A 22,226-nucleotide genomic window follows, 5' to 3' on the forward strand; every position below is an offset into this window, starting at 1 on the left:
GACGGAAGATTCCCTGTAATGAGGCAGATATAGGCCACTGTGGATGCCGTCTAGCCTGGGATCCCACGGTGTCATTTGTTTTAGGCGTGCATAAAAGTGCGGTTGGCCACAGTTTTGTGCACTTCTGAAAAAAAGGACACCACTAAACAGAGGCCAGACGGAGTCCAGAGTAACTCTGCTGCCTCATTACAGTGAATGGATCCTGCAGGGGTTTCATCTGAATTACATCACTTGGAAAATTAGATGGAAACCCCGATGTAAGTGCTCAGCCTAGAGCGCCGGATAAATGTTACGTAAAATGTTCCCAATAAAAGCTTCAACTCAGTCCTCAAAAAAAGCTAGTCCCCACTCAGGTCCATCATCTGTTAAAAATATAAGGGACTTCCAAGTTACTGGTAGCAGAAAGGCTCTGGAAAAGCAAAATGGTCCTTGCCCCCCAAAAGAAATTCAGAAAATTTTGTGCTCCCAAATCCAAATGCCTATTCTACAATAATTTGTTCTCCAATTGTCAAATAGCGCTCCCCCCCCCCCCCCCCCCCCCAGATCTCGCCGTATGCTGAGCGGTACGATACAGCCACATATGGGGTATTGCCACTTTTAGAAGAAATTGTGTGACACATTTCGGCACCATTTTTACCCATTGCCCTGTGTGAAAATGTAAAATCTGAGGGTAAAACATTTTTTTGTGGTAAAAATATAATTATGCTTTTTTCACTGCCCAATGGTATAAATTTAAAAATTAAAAAATGCTCACTACTTCCCTAGATGAATTCCTTGAGAGGTGTAGTTTACAAAATGGGGTCACTTGTGGGGGTTTCTGCTGTTTTGGCATGTCAGCGACTCTTCAAATGTGACATGGTGTCTGCTGCCTATCCCAGCCAACATAGCGCTTCTTTCTCTTCCGAACCCTGCCGTACACCAAAGCAGTGGTTTTCCCCCACATATGGGGTATCGGCGTACTCAGGAGAAATTGTACAACAAATTTCATGGTGCAATTTATCCTGTTACCCTTATGATAATGCAAAATTAGGGAATGAAAAACATTTTTTATGGGAAAAATGTGAAAATTGTATTTTTACGGCTCAATATTATAAACTTCTGTGAAGCAGCTGGGGGTGCAAGGTGCTCACCACACATCTAGATAAGTTCCCTAAGGGGTCTAGTTTCCAAAATGGTGGCACTTGTGGGGGGTTTCCACTGTTTAGGCACATTAGGGGCTCCCCAAATGTGACATGGCGTCCGCTAATTATTCAAACAAATTTTACATTCAAAAAGTCAAATGGCGCTCCTTCCCTTTCAAACCCTGCCATGTGCCCAAACAGTAATTTGCCTCCACATATGGGGTATCAGCGTGTTCAGGAGAAATTGCATAACAAATTTCATGGTGCAATTTATCCTATTACCCTTATGATAATGCAAAATTAAGGGATGAAAAACGGTTTTGTGGGAAAAATGTGAAAATTTTATTTTTACAGCTCAATATTATAAACTTCTGTGAAGCACCTTGGGGTTCAAGGTGCTCACCACACATCTAGATAAGTTCCCTAAGGGGTCTAGTTTCCAAAATGGTGTCACTTGTGGGGGGTTTCCACTGTTTAGGCACATCAGGAGCTCTCCAAACGCAACATGGCGTCCGCTAATTATTCAGACAAATTTTACATTCAAAAAGTCTAATGGCGCTCCTTCCCTTCCGAACCCTGCCGTGCGCCCAAACAGTGGTTATCCCTCACATATGGGGTATCAGCACGCTCAAGAGAAATTGCACAAAAAAATTTGGGGTCCATTTTTTCATGTTACCCCTGTGAAAATAAAAAAATTGGGTCTAAAGTAACATTTTTGTGAAAAAAGTTAAATGTTAATTTTTTTCTTCCACATTCCAAAAATTCCTGTGAAGCACCTGAAGGGTTAATAAAGTTCTTGAATGTGGTTTTGAGCACCTTGAGGGGTGCAGTTTTTAGAATGGTGTCACTTTTGGGTATTTTCTGTCATAAAGACCCCTCAAAGTGACTTCAAATATGATGTGGTCCCTAAAAAAATGTTTTTGTAAATTTTGTTGGAAAAATGAGAAATCGCTGGTCAACTTTTAACCCTTATAGCTCCCTAACAAAAAAAAATTTGGGTTCCAAAATTGTGCTGATGTAAAGTAGACATGTGGGAAATGTTATTTATTAACTATTTTGTGTGACATATCTCTCTGATTTAAGGGCATGAAAATTCAAAGTTTGAAAATTGCAAAATTTTCAAAATTTTCGCCAAATTTCCGATTTTTTTCACAAATAAACGCAAGTGATATCGAAGAAATTTTACCACTATCATGAAGTACAATATGTCACGAAAATACAATCTCAGAATCAGGGGAATACGTTGAAGCGTTCCAGGGTAATTACCTCATAAAGTGACAGTGGTCAGAATTGAAAAAATTGGCCCGGTCACGAAGGCAAAAACAGGCTCTGGCGCGAAGTGGTTAAACTGAGACTCCAAAAAAAAAAAAAAAAAAAACAATGATCCTTGTAGAGAAAAATGTGCTCTTTCTAATGATATCAGAATTAATATATTTTAGGGGTACCCTTTTTGAGAAATTTGACCTAAAAATAGTTAAAATTCGTTTTTTTGTTTTTTTTTTAGTTTTTCATCATATGTGGGTGCGAATATTTCCACAAATACATATGATTTGACCTTGATATTGCAGCAATGCAAAGTCATGTAGATGTTTGGTGTACAGGGCAAAGCACCAGTTACTATTGGTTTTTGGTCTTGAGCTATACATGGGCAAAGTTTGGCATATATTTTATGCGACGCGTTTTACAAGCTACTTTGACAGAAAATTGCGGCCGAAATATTGTTTTGTCATAGCCGGTAATAATTTTATTGTGTTTAGCAGCAAAAGTTGAGCTAGTATGCCAAATTTCAGCATCATAGCCAGTATAGAACTCTAATGGCTATGTGCCAAAGTTTGCAAAATCCTCTTAGCTGAAGCCGCAGGCTTGGTGGAACCTCCAGTGAAAGGTCAACAGTGCCCAATGTATTTGAGATCTGGCCCTAAAAATTTACAGAACCTCTTTTCAAACATACATGTACATCCTTATAAATTGTACATCCTTATAAATTTTCAACAAAATCGGAGAAGGTCGAGTGGTGACGATTTTTAAAACTGGTCCACTTGATGTGGAATGACCCCCATGTATAAACAATTATTTGGTGTTACAAGCAGAACTCCTAAAGTCACGTCTACTAAAACACCAGTGTAAATTCATCCTAAATCTGGTCATATAATTTATACCAGGTCCTATAGCATGCTAGCTCTTGGGATGCAAAGTTTTACAGCGATGTTAAAAATGACCTATTTATAGGACATCTATTTAAGTTGGCATGTCCTAGTCACCGAGGACAGGACTGACTGTCGGCATGAAGCTAGTTATTACTGCAGCTTTAAATTAACCGAGAATAGAAATCGCCTTCATCGCCAGCACCACTGTAAGTAATATGTAACCTGTAAATCCACCCTCACAGGAGCTGGCAGATATCCCTGATGGCCGTCACATCTGTGTGCATTTATCCGCTGGCACAGAAGTAGGGGCATCAGCAGTGTCTTTACAACTCTGTCACAGGAAACAAGGATCCGTAATATGGTTTGCTTATTGAAACTGCGGTTTTATTAACACTTATACAGTATTGTGATTTTCTTGAGTTGTCATTGAATCTTCTGTGAAGGCAAATATTTCTATGTTTTGTGTAAACGTCTCTCGCCTTTTACTACATGATGTGGACCATTGTCGGAATAAAGTATAATTGTAAAAGTTTTACCTTCTAGATCTTTCCCTTATAAGTTGCCAAAAAAAGCATAATTCATTACTGACCATTTTGGTGGCATCACACCCGTGCAATTTTTTTGCTTGGATTGATGTTTCCATCTCTGCAATTTGATACAGAAATTTTGTGAGAAAAACAATTTATTGTACAAAGCAGTGAACATTTTCAATGGTGCGGTTTGTCATGTCGGGACTAATATATGAAGTCTTGAAAATATTGGTTTGCATCCCAGCAATGCAGCAAATTGTAATTTGTATGTGTATTTTTTTGTTTCCTCAGTTCGACGAGTGCGAATGTTGTAGCCATCGACAACAAGATAGAGCAGGCCATGGTAAGTGCATTCTTTGATGATAGGTTTCTAAACTGAGGAGCAACTCGTTTCTTAAAATTTGCCATTGCTCTAAACACTAATGATGAGCGAGCATGCTTGTTACTTGAGATTTACGAGCATGCTCGGGTGTTTCCCGAGTATCTTCAGCGTGCTCGGGTGTTATGTTTGAGTCACTTTGTGCGCATGATTGGCGACTGTTTGACAGCTTTAATACATGCGAGGAATGCTTGTTTCTTTGGCATTACTCACATGCAATAAAGCTGTCAAACAGTCGAAAATCATGCACACGGCATGACTCAAACAGAACACCCAAGCACGCTGAAGATAGTCGGCGAGCACCCAAGCATGCTCGCCGAAAGGGTTAGCAGAACGTGCTCGCTAATTGCTACTAAACATCATTAAGCTAACTAAATTTATTGTATGAATCTCAGCCAAACCTAATATTGGAAAGCTAATTTGTAAGAGGGCAGCAAAACATACCCACCAATAAAGTAAGGTCAAGCAACTTGAGGTTCAAGACATGTTCAGTATGTATGCTTGGCTGAGCCCGATTACTAGAGGTTCAACCAACAGCCATCTAGTGACCATTTAAAATCAAAGTAAAATGGCCTGTACCACAAAACTGACGCATAGCGTCAATATTTAGAAAGGAGGTAGGTGAGGGTGGGGTGGAACTGAGCCTGAAAACTATAGGCCTTTAAATTTAACATCCTACTGTCTGCAAAATCCTTGAAGGTTTTCTAAGCGATGCTATCCTGGAGTATCTCCATAAGCATAACCTCATAATCCAGTATCAACATGGGTTTAGAAGTTGTATATCCTCTCAAACTAATCTGATCACTTTCCATGAGGAGGTAAGTTTCAGACTGGAACAGGGTAAGGTCTTGGATATGTTATATCTGGACTTTACAAAGTTGATACAGTGCCGCACACAAAGGATGGAACATAAAATGGGAACATTCGGATTAGGAGAAAAATGTGTATTTGAGAACTGGCTCAGTGATGGGAAACAGAGGGTGGTTATTAGAACACACACTGACTCGGTCATTGTTAACAGTGGGGTTACCCCATATGTCAGTATTGGGCCCTCTTCTTTTTAACATATTAATATTAACCTCTGCAGTGTATCAACACAGAGGAGAATTTAATATTGCAAAGGGATTTATGTAAGTTAGGGGCTGGACAGATAAATGGCCAGTGAAGTTTAATGCAGATAAATGTAAGGTCATGCACTTGGATGGAGTAAATAAAATGTACAATTATGTACTAAATAGTTTTGCCCAGTGTTTTACGATCACTGAAAAATACTTGGGCGTGTGGTTGAACAGCAAACTCAACTTTAGTCACCAATGCCAGTCACCTGCTGCCAAGGCTAATGAAATCATGGGATGCATTAAGAGGCATAGATGCTCATGACAAGGACAAAGTTTAGCCTCTGTACAAGTTACTAGTGCAGCCCCATTTAGAATTCTTTTTACAGTTTGGGGATCCAATGTATAAGGACATAGCTGAAATGGAGCTGGTTCAGAGAAGAGCAACCAAGGTTATGGGAATGAGTGGATTACAGTACAAAGACAGGTTATCAAACTTGGGGCTATTCAATTTTTTTAAAAAATCTGTTTAGGGGTGATCTTATTAGCAATGGGAGTTCTGGCTGTCGGTCAGTGCTGGCAGTGCTTACAGACACCGGTCTCAATGCTGTGAGTGGTGTAATTGCTCCGGGCAAGCCTCTGTGACTGAAAGCTGGTGGCTCACAGGTAAAAATAAAGTTGATTTTTTTTCCTGGGTGCCACTCTGAACTGCAGCCGGGCACCTTCATAAAGCGATTGACACTATATCTGCAATTTAGTAGCATTATAGGACCTGATAGGTTGCTTTTAAATAGAGCCTAGCTGCAATATCACATCACATTGTCAGAGATTGACAAGGATGGTGTTGCTTCTAGAAGAAAGTAGCAATGTTCTCTTTAAAAAAAAAAAAAAAAAAAAAAAACCTCTGCTACAACCCTCTTCCACTTCCTGCCTTGAAAACTGTCAGGCTGTGTTCACACATTGCTTTTTTTTTCTTCTGCATCCAAAACCAAATCTGTTGGCATTTTAAAAAGCTGCAGACAAAAAGCAGGTTTTGTTGCTTTTCCTGCTTAGTTTTCAGGATCCCAAAGTTCAACTTTGTTTTCAACATACAACTATGAACAATGCAAGGTGTTCAGTCACCAAAGCAAGACTTATGTAAAACCATAAAACATTTTTGAAAAAAGGGCAATTTGATCAAATTATTTCGTTTAAAAAGTTAGTAAAAATATATTTACTTTTCTGAAAAAATACACCAATTACAAATGTAAAAACAGCAGGGGGTGTTCAGTTGGTCAGGCATTGTTTATCTAGCACTCTGGCAGTGCATTGAGTTGGTAGGCATTGTTTACTTTTGCACATTAAGCCCCCGTCTCGCATGGCGAGATCTCTGCTGTGTCACGGTTTTGGTGACGCAACAGCGATCTCACCAGCGATGTCGCTATGTGTGACACTTTGCAGCGATCAGGCCCCTGCTGAGAGGTCGCTGATCGCTGCAAATTGTCCTGGACCATTTTTTGGTCGTTGCCCTCCCGCTGGTCAGCACACATCGCTTGTGTGACCAGGGGAGCAGCGATCAGGCTGGTAACCATGATAAACATCGGGTTACTAGGGGCACACGCGCACCTAGTAACCTGTTGTTTATCATGGTTACGAGCCTGCTAAAGTGAGCGGTAACCTTCCGCTCGCTGTTGCAGAGTGGTAACCATGATAAACGGGTTACTAGGTGCGCGTGTGCCCCTAGTAACCCGATGTTTACCATGGTTACCAGCCTGTTCCTGCTTCAGCAGGCTGGTAACCAGGAGCTGGACATCATGGAAAGATTCTTTCCACGATGTCGCTGCTCCCCTGATCGTTGGTGAGCCTGCCTATTTGACAGCTCACCAGCGACCACATAGCGACGCAGCAACGATCCCTGACAGGTCGTATCGTTGTCGGGATCGTTGCAGCGTCGCTAAGTGTGACGGGGCCTTTAGTCGGGCATTGTTTGTTTATTTTTGCACATTGTCAGGCATGGAGTTGATCAGGCTTTCTTTACTTTAACCCCTTGTTTTTTTGCGTTGTTTGGTTTGGTTTTTTGGACCTTGGGTTTTTGCGACTTTTTTTGCTCCCCTTCTTCCCAGAGCCATAGCCTTTTTATTTTTCGGTCAGTATGTCCATGTGAGGGCTTATTTTTTGCGGGACGAGTTGTACTTTTAAACGCCATCACTGGTTTTACCATATCTTGTACTGGAAAACGGTGAAATTGCAAAAAAAAATGCAATTCCACAGTTGTGTTTTGTTTTTTTTTACCATGTTCACTAAATGCTAAAACTGACCTGCCATTATTATTCTCCAGGTCATTACGAGTTTGTAGACACCAAACATGTATAGGTTATTTTTTATTTAAGTGGTGAAAAAAATCCAAAGTTTGCTTTAAAAAAAAAAGGCAGCATTTTCCGAGACCTGTAGCGTCTCCATTTTTCGGGATCTGGGTCCGGGTGAGGGCTTATTTTTTTGCATGCCGATCTGACTTTTTTATTGATACCATTTTGGGGTAGATCCAATGTTTTGATCGCCCGTTATTGCATTTTATTGCAATGTTGCGACGACCAAAAAAAGTAATTCTGGCTTTTAGAATTTTTTTCTCATTACGCCGTTTACCAATTGGATTAATTCTTTTTTTATATTGATAGATCCGGCGATTCTGAACGCGGCGATACCAAATATGTGTATGTGGGAATTTTTTTAAATTTTACTTTGAATGGGGCGAAAGGGGGGTGATTTTAAACTTTTTTTATATTCGTTTTTTTTGTTTTTAAAACCATTTTTTACACTTTTTGCATGCTGCAATACTCTCCATAGGAGACTAGAAGCTGCAGTTTCCTGATAGTTTCTACTGCATACAGACGACGAGAAGATCGCCTGTATGCAGGAGAAATGCTCATGTGCTATGAGCGCCGACCACTAGGTGGCGCTCATAGCTAGCGAGACATGACAACTTCAGGGGTCTGCTGCAGACCCCGGGTTGCCATGCCCACCCATCAGTGACCCGCGATCACTGATGGGCAGGGCTAAGGCCGCGCTTCTGGCGCGGCGCTGTTAAATGCCGCTGTCAGAGATTGACAGCAGCTTTTAACTGGTTAACAGCCGTGGGTGGATCGCGATTCAACCCGCGGCTGTTGCGGGCCACATGTCAGCTGTAAGAATCAGCTGACATGTGCCCGGTCCAGTGCGGGCTCAGCACGTGCTGAACCGGGGGTGATGGACTGGGGTGTACCAATACGCCCCAGGCTTTAAAGGGGTTAACACATCACTAATTTAATTAAATTGTACTAATATACTAACAGCAATGCACATGTGAGGAACCCAAGACATTTTGGCTTAAACTTGGAAAAATCACAAAAATGGGTTTCACATCCTGCTGTACCTGTGTTTTTTTTCACTTGCTCATTGCTTTCTGTGGGTGAAAAAAAACGCTGAAAGTGACTGCTGTTTTGTTTGTTTTTTTCCCTCATAACTGTGATTTTTATTTTTTATTTATTTTTTTTTTTTTTTCAAGAAAGTGAAGTGGTCATTGACTTCCAGCAATAAGTGCGAATACTCTCCCACTTCATAGTAGATGAAAGCTGGCTTTCTATTGAACACAGAATTTTGTGCTATAAGTACCAGCGCTATGAGACAGAGGTTCTTTCACTTTACATAAATTTAGACACTAAGATAGAGAGAGGGGTTAGATTTACTTAGTGACTCTGTAAGGTCAAGTATTAATAGTTTTTTTTGTTCTTTTAGGACCTGGTAAAAAGCCATTTGATGTACGCGGTACGAGAAGAGGTGGAAGTCCTAAAGGAACAAATAAAGGAATTAATAGAGAAAAACTCTACACTTGAACGTGAAAATGCACTGTTAAAATCCCTTTCTAACAGCGATCAGCTGTCTCAACTTTCGACCCAAGTGGGTCTTGGCACCTTTCAACAGCCGCCTCCAGTGACTACAGCTCCTCACACGGCTCCACAGACCGCACACCCCCCGCAGCAACCGAATGTTTCTTCGGCGTAAAAAGTGTACAAAAACTGCTTTCTCGCCTCGTTCAGAAATCTGAAAGCAATCTGTCCTTGTGTGCCACTGCTATTCTTTCCACTTTAAAAATGAAAAAAAAGAGAAAAAGAGCAAGTAGCCATGCTTCATTTGTGTGTTCGGCCTTTTCAGTATTAGACAATCGTACTCCCTGATCTCTCGCTGTGAGAGAGGTGATGCCTATTGCTTTGCGTATCAGGTTTTTAACACAAATGAATGGTAAAATCTCTATCTATATATCTATATACGCGCATCTACACATGCACATACAGAAAACATACATTCTTTGAATACTGACAATGAATGTGTGCAGGTCACTAGATCCTCTGGAAAGGGGTCAACAGCAGCACTTTATGTTCTAGAAAACATGAAAAATGCATGTCTTGTTAGAAAGGACGCTACATTGGTACTAGAGCCATCCATTGTTCATTCTGATTAATCGCTATGGTTTTCAGAAAAGCATGATCTTTTACATCACCACTGTCCTGACCTGTCTGTCATAGGAGGACAAAGCGTCCGCATCATGGACAACAATTGGTAAACCTTCCTGTCTGACACCTCCTTTTTCTAATATCCAATCAGCCTACTTAAAGGGTAGAACGAGATTCATCTGCAATCTTAAGGAACCCGCTTTTGATAAGAACAGGGTCTTTGTATAGTGGGCTTCATGCCATCTGCTTCCCGCTGCATTTATTTAATATGGTAGAACATAATTGTATTCTATATTGCTCTGCATGTTCTCCAGGCATTATGTCCTACGCTGACGTGCTTGTTGGCTTAAAGGAGCAGTGCGTCAATTGCTTCTCCTGCATTAGGCTTAGTTGGTATTAACAACTACTCTATAAATTGATCTCTCATTGTATGGACTATATGGTTGGTTTTCTGAAACATAAACTGCTGCCAGAACTGATTTGTTAAGGTCTGATATCCAGCAATGGGTCTTACTTAAGGAGCTTTGGTGGCTCTCCCAGGAGGGGGGGGAAGCGACTTGTTTTTTAAGACTATACTCTGAGCCATGTTTTGTCAGTTCTATGTAAGCAAAACTCATCATCGTATTCCTAGCGAGAGCCACCGTACTTTAAGTAACTTTTTTTTTTTTTTTGCCTCTTTTTAGTTTCATTTAAATGTTTTGTGTTTTATTTATTACAGGGCTGCTATTTTCTTAATATGTATGAACAATGTCACAGACACTCTTTATTTTATTTTTCCTTTATATAGAGAAGAAATGTAAATCTATCATAAATAGTAGAGGAACAGGATTGCATCCGATAGGGCAATAACTGAGCATACCTATCCAGGCATATATATGTATATCTAACACTAACAGCAATCTTACTTCTTGGTATTTATTTTACAATATAGAAAAGATCCAGTCTGAATGTAAATTTTGTAAAGAGTAAGTATGGAAACCTATTGCACCTGTACAGGAGAGCGACAGTTGTGATACTAAAATAAATGATAGATTAGCTATTTTGATGAAGAAAACTTTGTTCATTTCTCTTCTTTCCAAGTGTGGGAGGAATAAAAAATTGCCATGATTCCTATGCTTTTTAGAAAATTTATGTGAATTATTATTTTTTTTTTTTGAAGGGTGGGATAAAAAAAACTGTGAAATTGTTCAACCTACTTTGTAACCAAAGAAGCAAAGCTGTGTAACTTTTTTTTTTTATTTTATGCACATTCTCTGTATTTTTATTCAGTGTTCTATCATTCACATTATTTTTCCTTTTTGCTGTTTAGCATGATCTGCATGACCTATTATCTCTGAACCACTTTCGTACCTCATGTTTTTTTGTTTTTTTTGTCCAGCACTCTTATTGTATATGTAATCTGTGAACTGCGTCCAATAAACAGAGCAAACGGCTGGTGTCGGTGGAGACGAGTTAGTGTGAAATGTGCACTAGCTGTTAGACAAAAAAATTAAAGTGAGCCATCTTTTGTTCATTTAAAATGGTGTTATGAATTTCGTATGCAGAAAAACAAGTTTTGTTACATTGCAGATTTTAATGTATTTAATAATAAATTCTACATGCAGATTGAGTGCAGTGTATAAGGAGTATTTACATTTTACCAAAATACAAATGTACATTTCATAAATCTGCGAGCACATCTGTTTGTTTCTAGCCATACACATCTGTCCAATTATTGTAAAGATATCTATTTTAACACCCTTTTATGAAATTATTAAATTGCAGTTTTGTTCAAATATGTGACTCTAGAATATGTTCCAAGCATTCTGGTACTTATGGTATAAAAATTATCTTCATTGCAAGCTATTCTATTCTGCATTAAAGGGGTTGTCTCTTGATTTTTTTTTTTTTTTTTTTCTTCCAGGAAAGAATTGTTCATCTGCCCCTTAGCTTCCAGCTTGGCGCACTTCTAATCTAAATAGTCAGTTGGAACCGGTGGTATAGCTGAGCCGTGCGGCCCAGACGGTGCCCTCTCTGATGCTGCAAACAGAGGCAGATTTGTCTCTGCAGTCTCGGAAGAGCATAGAGACACACAGTGCTGGTTGGATCCTGCATTCCAACCAGCTTCAGAGCAGCACTTCAATGCTGTAAATTACTTTTAATCACTGGTCTCACTGCCTAGAAGACTGGCAGAGGTGAATGGTAAACTAGTCAATAAGTAGTAAAAGATCAAATTAAAAATCCCTCCACTCTTGAGAACTGAGTGGATTTTTAATTTAGAAGTAAACGTAACAGTTATAATGTTGTCAAAACCCCTTTTAAAGGTTCTAAACTGATTTGCAATTGTTCATCTGTTTTGGCTTCGGTTTTTGTTTTTTTTCTATCCCCCCCCCCCCCCTTTTTATATTAGTCAATTTGAGAGTTAAAAAATGTAAATGCTGCCCGTCATTATGCACACAATATACCCATGTACATTAGGAGGCAGTATGTGGAGGTCCTCATTGCCATTGTGCTTTGCAAAGTGTTGTCCTACACTGAAAGCATTGCTTAAAGGATAGTTTTTGCAACTCCAGTTCTCAAGTACCCTTAAATATGTCCTATACCGAGTGGCTGTGGCAAGTTCAGAGCCACTGATGATTATTATAATCATCTGTTCAATACCAAGGAAATACTGAAACTATGACACTGGATGGCGGAAGGAACTCGAAGCCTGGAGTTGAAGTGTTTTAGGGCAGGGTTTCTTCTCAGTCTGTTAGACTGGCCTCACCAGTGAGGCGTCCCCTAGATGCTGGGAAGACTCGGCAAGGGAGTGATTACTCTGAACAGTGATTATAAGCTGTGCATTGATTTTTCTGGCTGCTGAAATCTAGTTTTGCAACATAACTGTACTTAAATTTTTTACTGAACTCTGTATAGCCTTAAAATTAGTGGTACAAGTCTATGCCAAAATAAAAGAAAAACGGATTAATTCACCAGTGATAGAGGCTCAGGTACCACTTTGGTCTATCTATTGAGGCCACAGAAGAGAAAAACTTAGGCTGAAAAGCCATGTTCATCTGGTTTTAGATGTATTTGTCAAGGTCATTCTAAAACAGGAGAGAGAGTATCTGCAAACAAAAAAAAAAGAGGGGGGTGTGTGTATAAAATTTATATTTATATATATATATAATATCTCTATCCCTCTGTTCATTGGTGCGGGATTGATTGTGCACAAATCAGATGATGCATGGAGTATATTCTACAAGAAACAAATATTTCCTTTTATTTATTTTTTTGCAATAATAATATGGATTTGTTTGATAGAAGAACCATGCCCATCTAAGGTCACCGTCCTGCACAGCACTTGGAATGTCTCCGGACGTGCTGACTTTTTAAAAGAAAAATATTTAGTCCTTTTTTTCCAAGCAAATATGTCATTCTAGTTAATGAGAACCTGTCAGCTGATACATACTGCCTTATCCATGCCAGAATTCAGCAGCAGGAGTATGAAGGAGAAATGTGAAAAGAACTTGTCCGTCAAGCGAGGTGGGCGGCCATCGGGTTTACAGCCTGAATATATCACTTGGATTCAAAATCTGGTAGTGTATAGTTTGACTCGTAAAATGCTGATTGTTCAGAAAGGCTTAGTCATTCTAGGATGGATTTATGAAGTACAAAACCACCTAGTTCGTGATCTAAGCAGATTATATTAGAGATGTGTGTATTGATTCGCAGGACCCTGGTCTAGTGGCCACTTCAGCAACCAATGGGAGCCCTGCGAACTGCCTCCTACATGCCAGAATCCAAGGCGTCTCTTCTGTTTTGTGGGTCCAGCTCAACATTATTGTTGTAGCATGATTGCTTGGCTGGGGTCCTCTGAATCAATTTGCTCCTAATTGTTAGTCCTGGTGACAGATCCTTTTTTTTTTTTTTTTTTTAAGGGAAGCGATTATCAGAAAACAACCTATTGTTTATATTGAAAAATATTTTGGCAATGGTGTTTTATTCTGATTATCAGCTGTTTATATTACAATGTTTTTTTTGTTTTTAAAGATTCTTAATTTTATCTCAGGAAGCATAAACAGGAATTTTCTTACTGGTCATTTTAATCTTGTCTCTACTGATAATACCTCTATACACAGCTGATGAGTTTAAAAAAATCACTCCGCAGAGTGCGCTGCAATCACTCCGCAGAGTGCGCTGCAATCACTCCGCAGGGTGCGCTGCAATCACTCCGCAGGGTGCGCTGCAATCACTCCGCAGGGTGCGCTGCAATCACTCCGCAGGGTGCGCTGCAATCACTCCGCAGGGTGCGCTGCAATCACTCCGCAGGGTGCGCTGCAATCACTCCCCAGTATATTGACTGCTCTGCATACACATGCTGCAAAGCTGTCTGTCATTCCATGTACAGGAAAATGATTACAGCGGGAATGGTATCTGCTGTCTGCACAGTCTCGACTGGTGTGGTCTCTACATCATGTTGCTCTCCGATGTGGAAGCAAATATCTGGTGACAGGTTCCCTTTATATTATGGCTGGTGACTGAGACGAACTATGTAAGATGATGGCTTTTTAATACTAAATTATATTGTTAGTTTGTTTCATGATTCAGACAGATTCTAAGATACATTGCAGTAATGAGGAAAATACAATTTATTTCTCGCATGCTTTCTTCTGCTACAGTAGGACCTGGTGGCTGACACTGAATTGAGTCTTCTGAATTAATAGGTTTTTTTTATTTGTAGCAATTGAGCCCTGGAGATCATGTAACAATTCTCATAATGACTGGACGGAACAGGATGCTATAGCACCACATCCTGCTCATTCTGCATCAGCCCCATTTGTGAAATGATTGAGATATCAGCAGTTATTAAAGACAATGGTGCCTCTATTTTAAAGTACTTTGTGTTTATTTGCTTTTTTCAAAACTCCAGCTGCAGTTACTTTCAGCTCTCCAACTTATCAGTTCTGTAATGTTATGAGACTTGTCTTTGATTCAAGATTACTAAAATGTTGCTATGTTTTAATTATTGAGCTGTAGTTTAGACTGTATAAATGCAATGTGCAGGTGCACATTCACACTATATTTTGCAGACAAATCCTAGGATAAAAACTATTTGAAAATACCCTGCGGTAAATAAATTGTAATAGTACATGTAAATGACATGGGGTACTTGATTGGCTCTATTTTGATTAAAAAAAGCGTAATAGACGGAAAACAAGTAGGCGGGGAGCTCCTGTAATTGGTTTGAACAGTCATTTAGGTCTGGCATTCCTTTTACTGTATTAGGTGGGCTTTTAGGCAAGGACTACTATTCTTTAATATAGGGCAGACCTTGGTGCCATTATTAGGCTGCCATGGAAAAACATCTGCACCCTGTGATCACCTCCCTTTGTAAAACCACTTACAGTAGTGTTCAAAATAATAGCAGTCCAAAATGACTAACCAGATGAATCACTGTTTTTGGTATAAATTATATTACCACATGTCAAACAATTTACCAGTTGGTGCATTAGATGCTAAGAAAACCAACACACTCAGCATTCATGATCTGCATGTTTTTGAGTCTGAGTGAATAATCAATTGAAAGGGGGTTTGTTCAAAATAATAGCAGTGCGGAGGTCAATTAGTGAGGTCAATCATTCTGTGAAGAAACAGGTGTGAATGAGGTGGCCCTTATTTAAGGCTGTGTGCCCACGATGCGTTTCTCAAGCGTTTATGCTGCGGAATTTCCGCAGCGTAAACGCTTCAAAAACGCATGGTAATCCCCCCCCTCCCCCATGGTCCCCAATGACAAGCTGCACTGTCAATGCCCATGCTGCGGATTTTTCCGCAGTGTTTATGCTGCGCTCAAAAATCTGCAGCATGTCCATTAATTTTGGGGAAGCGCAGCATAATCGCCGCCATTGACTTGCATTGAGACGCATATAATCCGTGTCAGTACATTTGTACTCACGGATTATATGCGTTTCAATGTGCGGATGGTACCCAAGTCTGGAGGAGAGGAGACTTTCATCCAGACCTGGGTACCATTGTACCTGTAAAAAAAAAAAAAATAAAAAAATAAAAATAAAATAAAAAATAAAGATAATATTCACCTTCCGACGGCCCCCGATCTCCTTCCCTGTGCTTACGGGCAGGACTGAAGGACCTGCGGTGACGTCAGTCATGTGAGCGCAGGCCCTTCAGTGCAGTGTCCCGCGATGAGCTGGCAGCCAGGAACGAGCGCAGCCACACAGGCCGGGCCATTGGAAGGTAAGTATAGGTTTTTGTGTTTTTAAACATGCTTTTACGATCACACTATATAAATCCATGCTGTTTGCATGGCTTTATATAGTATGACCTAGTTGTCAAGCACTTTCCAAGTGATGCTAAAATCGCCTGGAAAGCGGTTGTCAATCCGCATGCGGAAACGCATGTGAATAATGCTTCAAATTCGCATGTATTTGGCAGGAAAAACGCATGTACAATCTGCATGCGTTTTTTCTGCCAGCGAGATGCAGAAATGCTGCAGACATTTTCTGCTTCATTTCTGCATCGTGGGCACATAGCCTAAGAGTGAAGCCAGCACATGTTGTATATGCATTTCTCCTTGAAGGCTTGAAAAATGTGGGTCGTTCGAGACATTGTTCAGAAGAACAGCGTACTTTAATTAACAAGTTGACTGGAGAGGGTAAAACTTATAAAGCAGTGCAGACAATGACAGGCTGTTCAGCTAAAATGAGCTCCAATGCTTTAAAATGGAAAGCAAAACCAGAGACTTGGAAGAAAATGGAAGACGACCATTCGAATGTATCGAAGAATAGCCAGAATGGCAAAAGCTCAGCCAATGATCAGCTCCAGGATGAATAAAAACAGTCTCAAGTTCCCTGTGAGTACTGTGACAGTTAGAAGACGCCTGGGTGAAGCTAATCTCTTAGCAAGAAGTCCCCGCAAAGTCCCACTGTTAAAAAAGGTACTGAAAGGAAACCTGTCATGTCCTAGCTACGATGTAAACTGCCCCCCTTTGCAATGAGGTGTGAGGATCACACCCCTATGACTGAAAGAACAGGTATGATTATAAGTACAGTACAGACCAAAAGTTTGGACACCTTCTCATTTAAAGATTTTTCTGTATTTTCATGACTATGAAAATTGTACATTCACACTGAAGGCATCAAAACTATGAATTAACACATGTGGAATTATATACTTAACAAAAAAGTGTGAAACAACTGAAAATATGTCTTATATTCTAGGTTCTTCAAAGTAGCCACCTTTTGCTTTGATGACTGCTTTGCACACTCTTGAATTGCCTTAATCCCATTTCTGGAGGTGGAAAAATGCCCTCTGAGATGCACCTCAGAATACTGCCTGAGACGAGATGTTCATCTCGCCTCATGGCAAAAGTGGCCCTACTCTCCACCACCAGACACCAAGAAATAACTTCATCTAATAATGACTGTAGCAAAGAATTGAGAGATACACTACCCGACCAGCGGTGTTAAACGACCGGTACATTTTTGCTAATCGGCGGTCATTTAATAGCCTGTTTAGACAGGCAGATTGCATTCATTATGTGTACAGAATGATCAGTAATAGATTGTCCTGTGTGCATAGGCTGCCATTGTAATTGGTAGCAAAGATCATTTTGCCCAATGAACAAGGGTTTTTCTCGTTCATCGGGTGAACAGCAGCCTGTTTAGACTACAAAATTATCGTGAAATAAATGTTCTTAGGCATGATTATTCACGCTAATCGTACAGTATAAATGCAGGTTAACAGACAAGGATAGCGCATACAATTCACTTGAGGAAATATGGCACTCCTAGAATCTTCAGGTGCTTGGTTAGGGTCCTATCCAATAAAAATCAACTAATGAAAGAATCCAGCTTTCTATGTATACGAAAAAGATACTATTTATTCATCTGAATCACGGTGTATAGGTGTGACGTTTCGGTCTTACCTTCATTAGACATACACAAGGTGAGGGCATAAAGAGAAGGAGGTGACTTTGACAAGGTGGCGATGTGTATAATGTGACCAGCGTCACTATGGAGTAGGCACCAATGAGGATAGCACATACACCACCTCGTATATCGTACAGTTCTTTTCTTAAAAAAAATAATAGTATTTCTACAAAAGTCAGATAAATCATGGAAAAAGTTACTAATTTTAAGAGTTGAACTTCCTCTTCAAGAATGTTTTGTCCCTTTTCATGTTTGCATATATGTTACATTACTGCTAAATGAAAAAGGCTGACATTTCTGTGCAATAAGAACTAGTTTCACATTCTTCTCATATCTAGGCCAAGCAGTGCGTTCTTTTCATTATTAGTAATGCTGAATTATTGCATGTCATGCAAATAAGACTCTGAATGTAGTCCAAGAAAGTGAGCCGATTCTAATTCTGCTTACATGCAGTAAATGGAGGTTACTGGCAGCTCGAACATACAGAAAACCAACTCAGCTAAAAGTTACAAATATTGTAGATACCCAGTCCGATAGATAGATAACACTTAAAACTGATGTGATCGCAAAGATGACTACGCTATTCCGTCTCGTTAAGTCCAGTAATTGAGTAACTGCTTCATGCTATAGATTTTTAACATGGGAACCTATCAATGATGGATGCCACTTTATTTCATCAATCACAGGCATCTGTTAAAGGTATTAATTATATCATGATCTTTAGAACAACTTTATTAATGGATGGATCCATTAAATAAATGCCATTATAGCCTATAGTTGACTGATGGCTAACAGTAGCATTTTAGCTCATAGGCTATAACACCATCCATTTGACAGATGCATAGTGAAAAGTTATTAAAAAGCTACTGATATATCCATGAAAGTGATGCCGTTATCTACTATTTATTTTACTCACTTATTTGGGGCCATTAATTCCACACATAGCCATTTGAAGTCTTGTTTTTTACGAGACGGGATACAGTTTTAAATGGCATGATTCATTTTGCAATTAAATGAACAGGAAAATGCGGAAAAAAAATTCCAGGTGCAGTGGAATTGTGCAAAACATTAAATCCCACAATTGTTATTTGGGTTTCGTTTTGACAGTGTTCATTGTGCGGTAAAAATAATGACCAGGCATCATCATTCACGTCAGTGTGATTATGGCAATACTAAACTCGTATATATGAAGTAGCAAAAAAAAAAATCAGAAATTTGTAAATTAATATTTTTTTTACATGTGTCAACATTTTCCGAGATCCGTTATGTTTTCATTTTTCGGTTGATAGAGTTGTGTGTGGGCTTATTTTTTGCACCATGAGCTCACATTATTATTAATACCATATTGGGATAGATGCGACATTTACCTAAGGTTAACTAATTTTATATTCAGATAGATTGGACTTTTTATGGACGCGACGATAACACATGTTTACTTTTTACATATTTTTTTTTTATTTATTTTTTATGGGAAAAAAGGGCGTGATTTTGTATTTAGCTCTATCCATCTCTACCCATCAACTTTGACAAACTTCCCTGTCCCTGCTGAAGAAAAGCTTCCCCACAGCATGATGCTGCCACAATCATGTTAGATGGTGTGGATGGTGTTTTCAGGGTGATGTGTACTGTTAGTTCTCCCACACATAGCATTTAGCATTTTACATCTTCCACATGCTAGCTGTATCCGCTACATGACTTCTTTTGCAAACTGCTTAGGCTTATGGCTTACTTTAAAAAATTGCTTTACACTTGACAAATACTTGCTACTTTCGATTGTATTTTATTAAGATTTTATGTGATATACCAATTAAGTTTGTGGGTGTAACATGAAAAAAAATGTGGAAAAGTTCACAAGGTATGAGTACTTTTTCAAGCTTTGTATATCTATAACGCTACAAGCGTCCCTCTGTCCGAAGCCTTTATAGACTGCGCAAGCGCGTTGCACCTGTGCAGTCTGGCTCCAGACAGAAGAACACATCGAGCCGTTACAGGTAAGAGGAGTGTATGGCATCGGACATTGTGGTATGTGTAGGCACTGAACGCATACCGCGATCTCCGGCGCCATACTTACATCCTTGCCTGACCGGGAGGAGTGTTGCCGCGGCGTCTCTGTTCTGACGGAGACCGGGCAGGAGTGCAGCGTCGGAATCAGCGCATGCGCATAGCGCACTATCCGGTGCCATTTTACTGAAGACACATTTGCAGTGTGTCTTCGGCAAAATGGCGCCAGATAGCGCGGTATGTGCACGCACGTACTCCGGCACCACACTCCTGCCCCGGCCTATGGCAGAACGGGACGCAGCGCTGGAGCACAGGGAAGAAAGGTGAGTATAAGTGTTTATTTTTTTGTGTGTGTGTGCAGTATCATAGGGATGAGGGGTACCATGCATACCAGGCTAGGGATGAGGGGGTACCATGCATACCAGGATGAGGCATGGGGTACCATGCATACCGGGATAGGGATGTGGAGGTGCCATGCATACCAGGATGAGGGATGGGGTACCATGCATTCCAGGATAGGGATGAGGGGTGCCATGCATACCAGGATTGGGGATGATGGGTACCATGCACACCAGGATAGGGATGAGGGGGGCCATACATACCAGGATAAGGATGAGGGAGTACCATGCATGCCAGGATGTGGGATGGGGTACCATGCATACCAGGATAGGGATGAGGGAGTACCATGCATGCCAGGATTGGGGATGAGGGGTACCATGCACACCAGGATAGGGATGAGGGGTGGCATGCATACCAGGATTGGAGATGAGGGGTACCATGCACAACAGGATAGGGATGAGGGGGGTCATACATACCAGGATAGGGATGAGGGGGGCCATACATACCAGGATAGGGATGAGGGGGTACCATGCATACCAGGATAGGGATGAGGGGTGCCATGCATACCAGGATTAGGGATGGGGTGCCATGCATACCAGCATTGGGGATGAGGGGTGCCATGCATACCAGGATTGGGGATGAGGGGTGCCATGCATACCAGGATTGGGGATGAGGGGGTACCATGCATGCCAGGATAGGGATGAGGTGGTACCATGCATACCAGGATAGGGATGAAGGGGTACCATGCATACCATGATAGGGATGAGGGGCCATGCATACCAACATTGGGGATGAGGGGTGCCATACATACCAGGATTGGGGATGAGGGGTGCCATACATACCAGGATAGGGATGAGGGGTACCATGCATACCAGGATATGATCGGGGCAGCACATAACAGGATGGGGGAACAGGATTGGGTAGCACAAATACCAGGATGGGGGCAGCACATGACAGGAAGGGGGCGCAGGATGGGGACGGCGCAGGATGGGGACAGCCCATAACAGGACAGGGGCAGCACATAACAGGATGGGAGACCATATACCTATAAAAATGCTCGCCACCTGGGTGTAGAACGGGTTCAATAGCTAGTATATATATATATATATATATATACAGGGTGGTCCAAAAGTAGGTGGACAGAAAGTGTAATAAGGTTATGAAGGGAGAGATTTATCAAACATGGTATAAAGTGAATTATCTGAAAAGAAAACAGATTTGGGGGAGATCTATCTATGAAAACTAGATCTGTGAAACTGGCTCAGTTGCCCTTAGCAACCAATCAGACTCCACCTTTCATTTTCCAAAGAGTCTGTGAGGAATGAAAAGTGGAATCTGATTGGTTGCTAACGGCAACTAAGCCAGTTTCACTTTACAGCATGTTTGATAAATCTCCCCCTTCATAACCTTATTACACTTTCTGTCCACCTACTTTTGGACCACCCTGTATGTTGTGCCAACGTCACTGGCAAAGTACTGGAGGGGAGATATGCAGCACTGAGATCAATAGCTGCAGTAATTATACATAGGAAAAAGGTTCCAGCACACGAGTAGGTGAATCAGCCATCTTAGAGCTAGGGTGATTAAACACCTGTAGAAAGGGAGGAACTCAGAGGATAAAATCACAGCCTTTCACAGCATTTTGATGTGGTGAAGGCCTGTAGGTGAAAGCTCTGAGCTGTTGTGGTCATACGAAGGAAAGACAAACCTGGGATTGTTTGTTCCTGAAGCGGGCTTTTACCCTTATGTCACGCAAGGTCTGGAAGAGACAACGTGCAACACAAAGGAAAGAGGGAAACGGGGCCCAGACACTAGGGAAAGGTGGAGAAGTGCAGACCTCCTAGGTTGATCTAGCGTCACCTTGTCTCCCCTAACGTCCTTATATTGGCTCTTCACCAATCGCCGCACGCGTAACTCGACCTGTCTTTTCCTGGCGTTTGGCTCAGGCTAGGGATGGGAGGAGATGAGCACTAGTCGATCTCCACTAAACACTATAGACAACAAGGAAAGACAAACAGGGGGAAATTGCTTAGCTTTAGACAACTCCAGACAAATGCGCTTACGTCCTCATGCTCCAGAGAGGACAAAGTACTGCTCTTGCTAAAGCCTTCATCACTAGTAATGAATATCGCCGGCACCTCCCTCTCACACACACCAGGTATTTATACATCCAGGCCAGGGAGTTAATTAGCCAGAGGAAGGTAGCCGCTGGGTCCTTGAGACAGCCTCTAAGAAGATGTCTGTAATGCCCAACGTAGAGATCTCCTTCAGCCAACTGCAG

General features: G+C 40.9%; 2 protein-coding genes across 6 annotated transcripts in view; one reads left to right on the forward strand and one right to left on the reverse strand.

Moving 5' to 3' along the window:
* TSC22D2 (TSC22 domain family member 2) overlaps positions 1–11,473 on the forward strand; it is a 64,224-nt gene extending 52,751 nt beyond the window's left edge. For 2 of the 4 annotated variants that reach the window (XR_012318375.1, XR_012318376.1), the window contains 2 exons: positions 4,090–4,141; positions 8,983–9,056. Coding sequence is in view for 2 of the 4 variants with exons in the window: in XM_073674705.1 (XP_073530806.1) it covers positions 4,090–4,141; positions 8,983–9,249 (319 nt within the window). In the remaining 2 variants the exon portion in view is untranslated. Of the gene's footprint in view, positions 1–4,089; positions 4,142–8,982 lie in introns of all 4 variants that reach the window. The other 2 variants (XM_073674705.1, XM_073674706.1) reach the window with 1 other exon arrangement.
* The window catches only part of LOC141259162 (uncharacterized), a 94,048-nt gene that overhangs the window by 4,450 nt on the left and 67,372 nt on the right, over positions 1–22,226 (reverse strand). The gene's annotated exons all lie outside the window — the stretch shown is intronic.

The sequence above is a fragment of the Phyllobates terribilis genome, unplaced genomic scaffold (genome assembly GCF_046119375.1).
Source record: "Phyllobates terribilis strain yellow unplaced genomic scaffold, ASM4611937v1 Scaffold_3__8_contigs__length_932513732, whole genome shotgun sequence".
NCBI lineage: Eukaryota > Metazoa > Chordata > Amphibia > Anura > Dendrobatidae > Phyllobates > Phyllobates terribilis.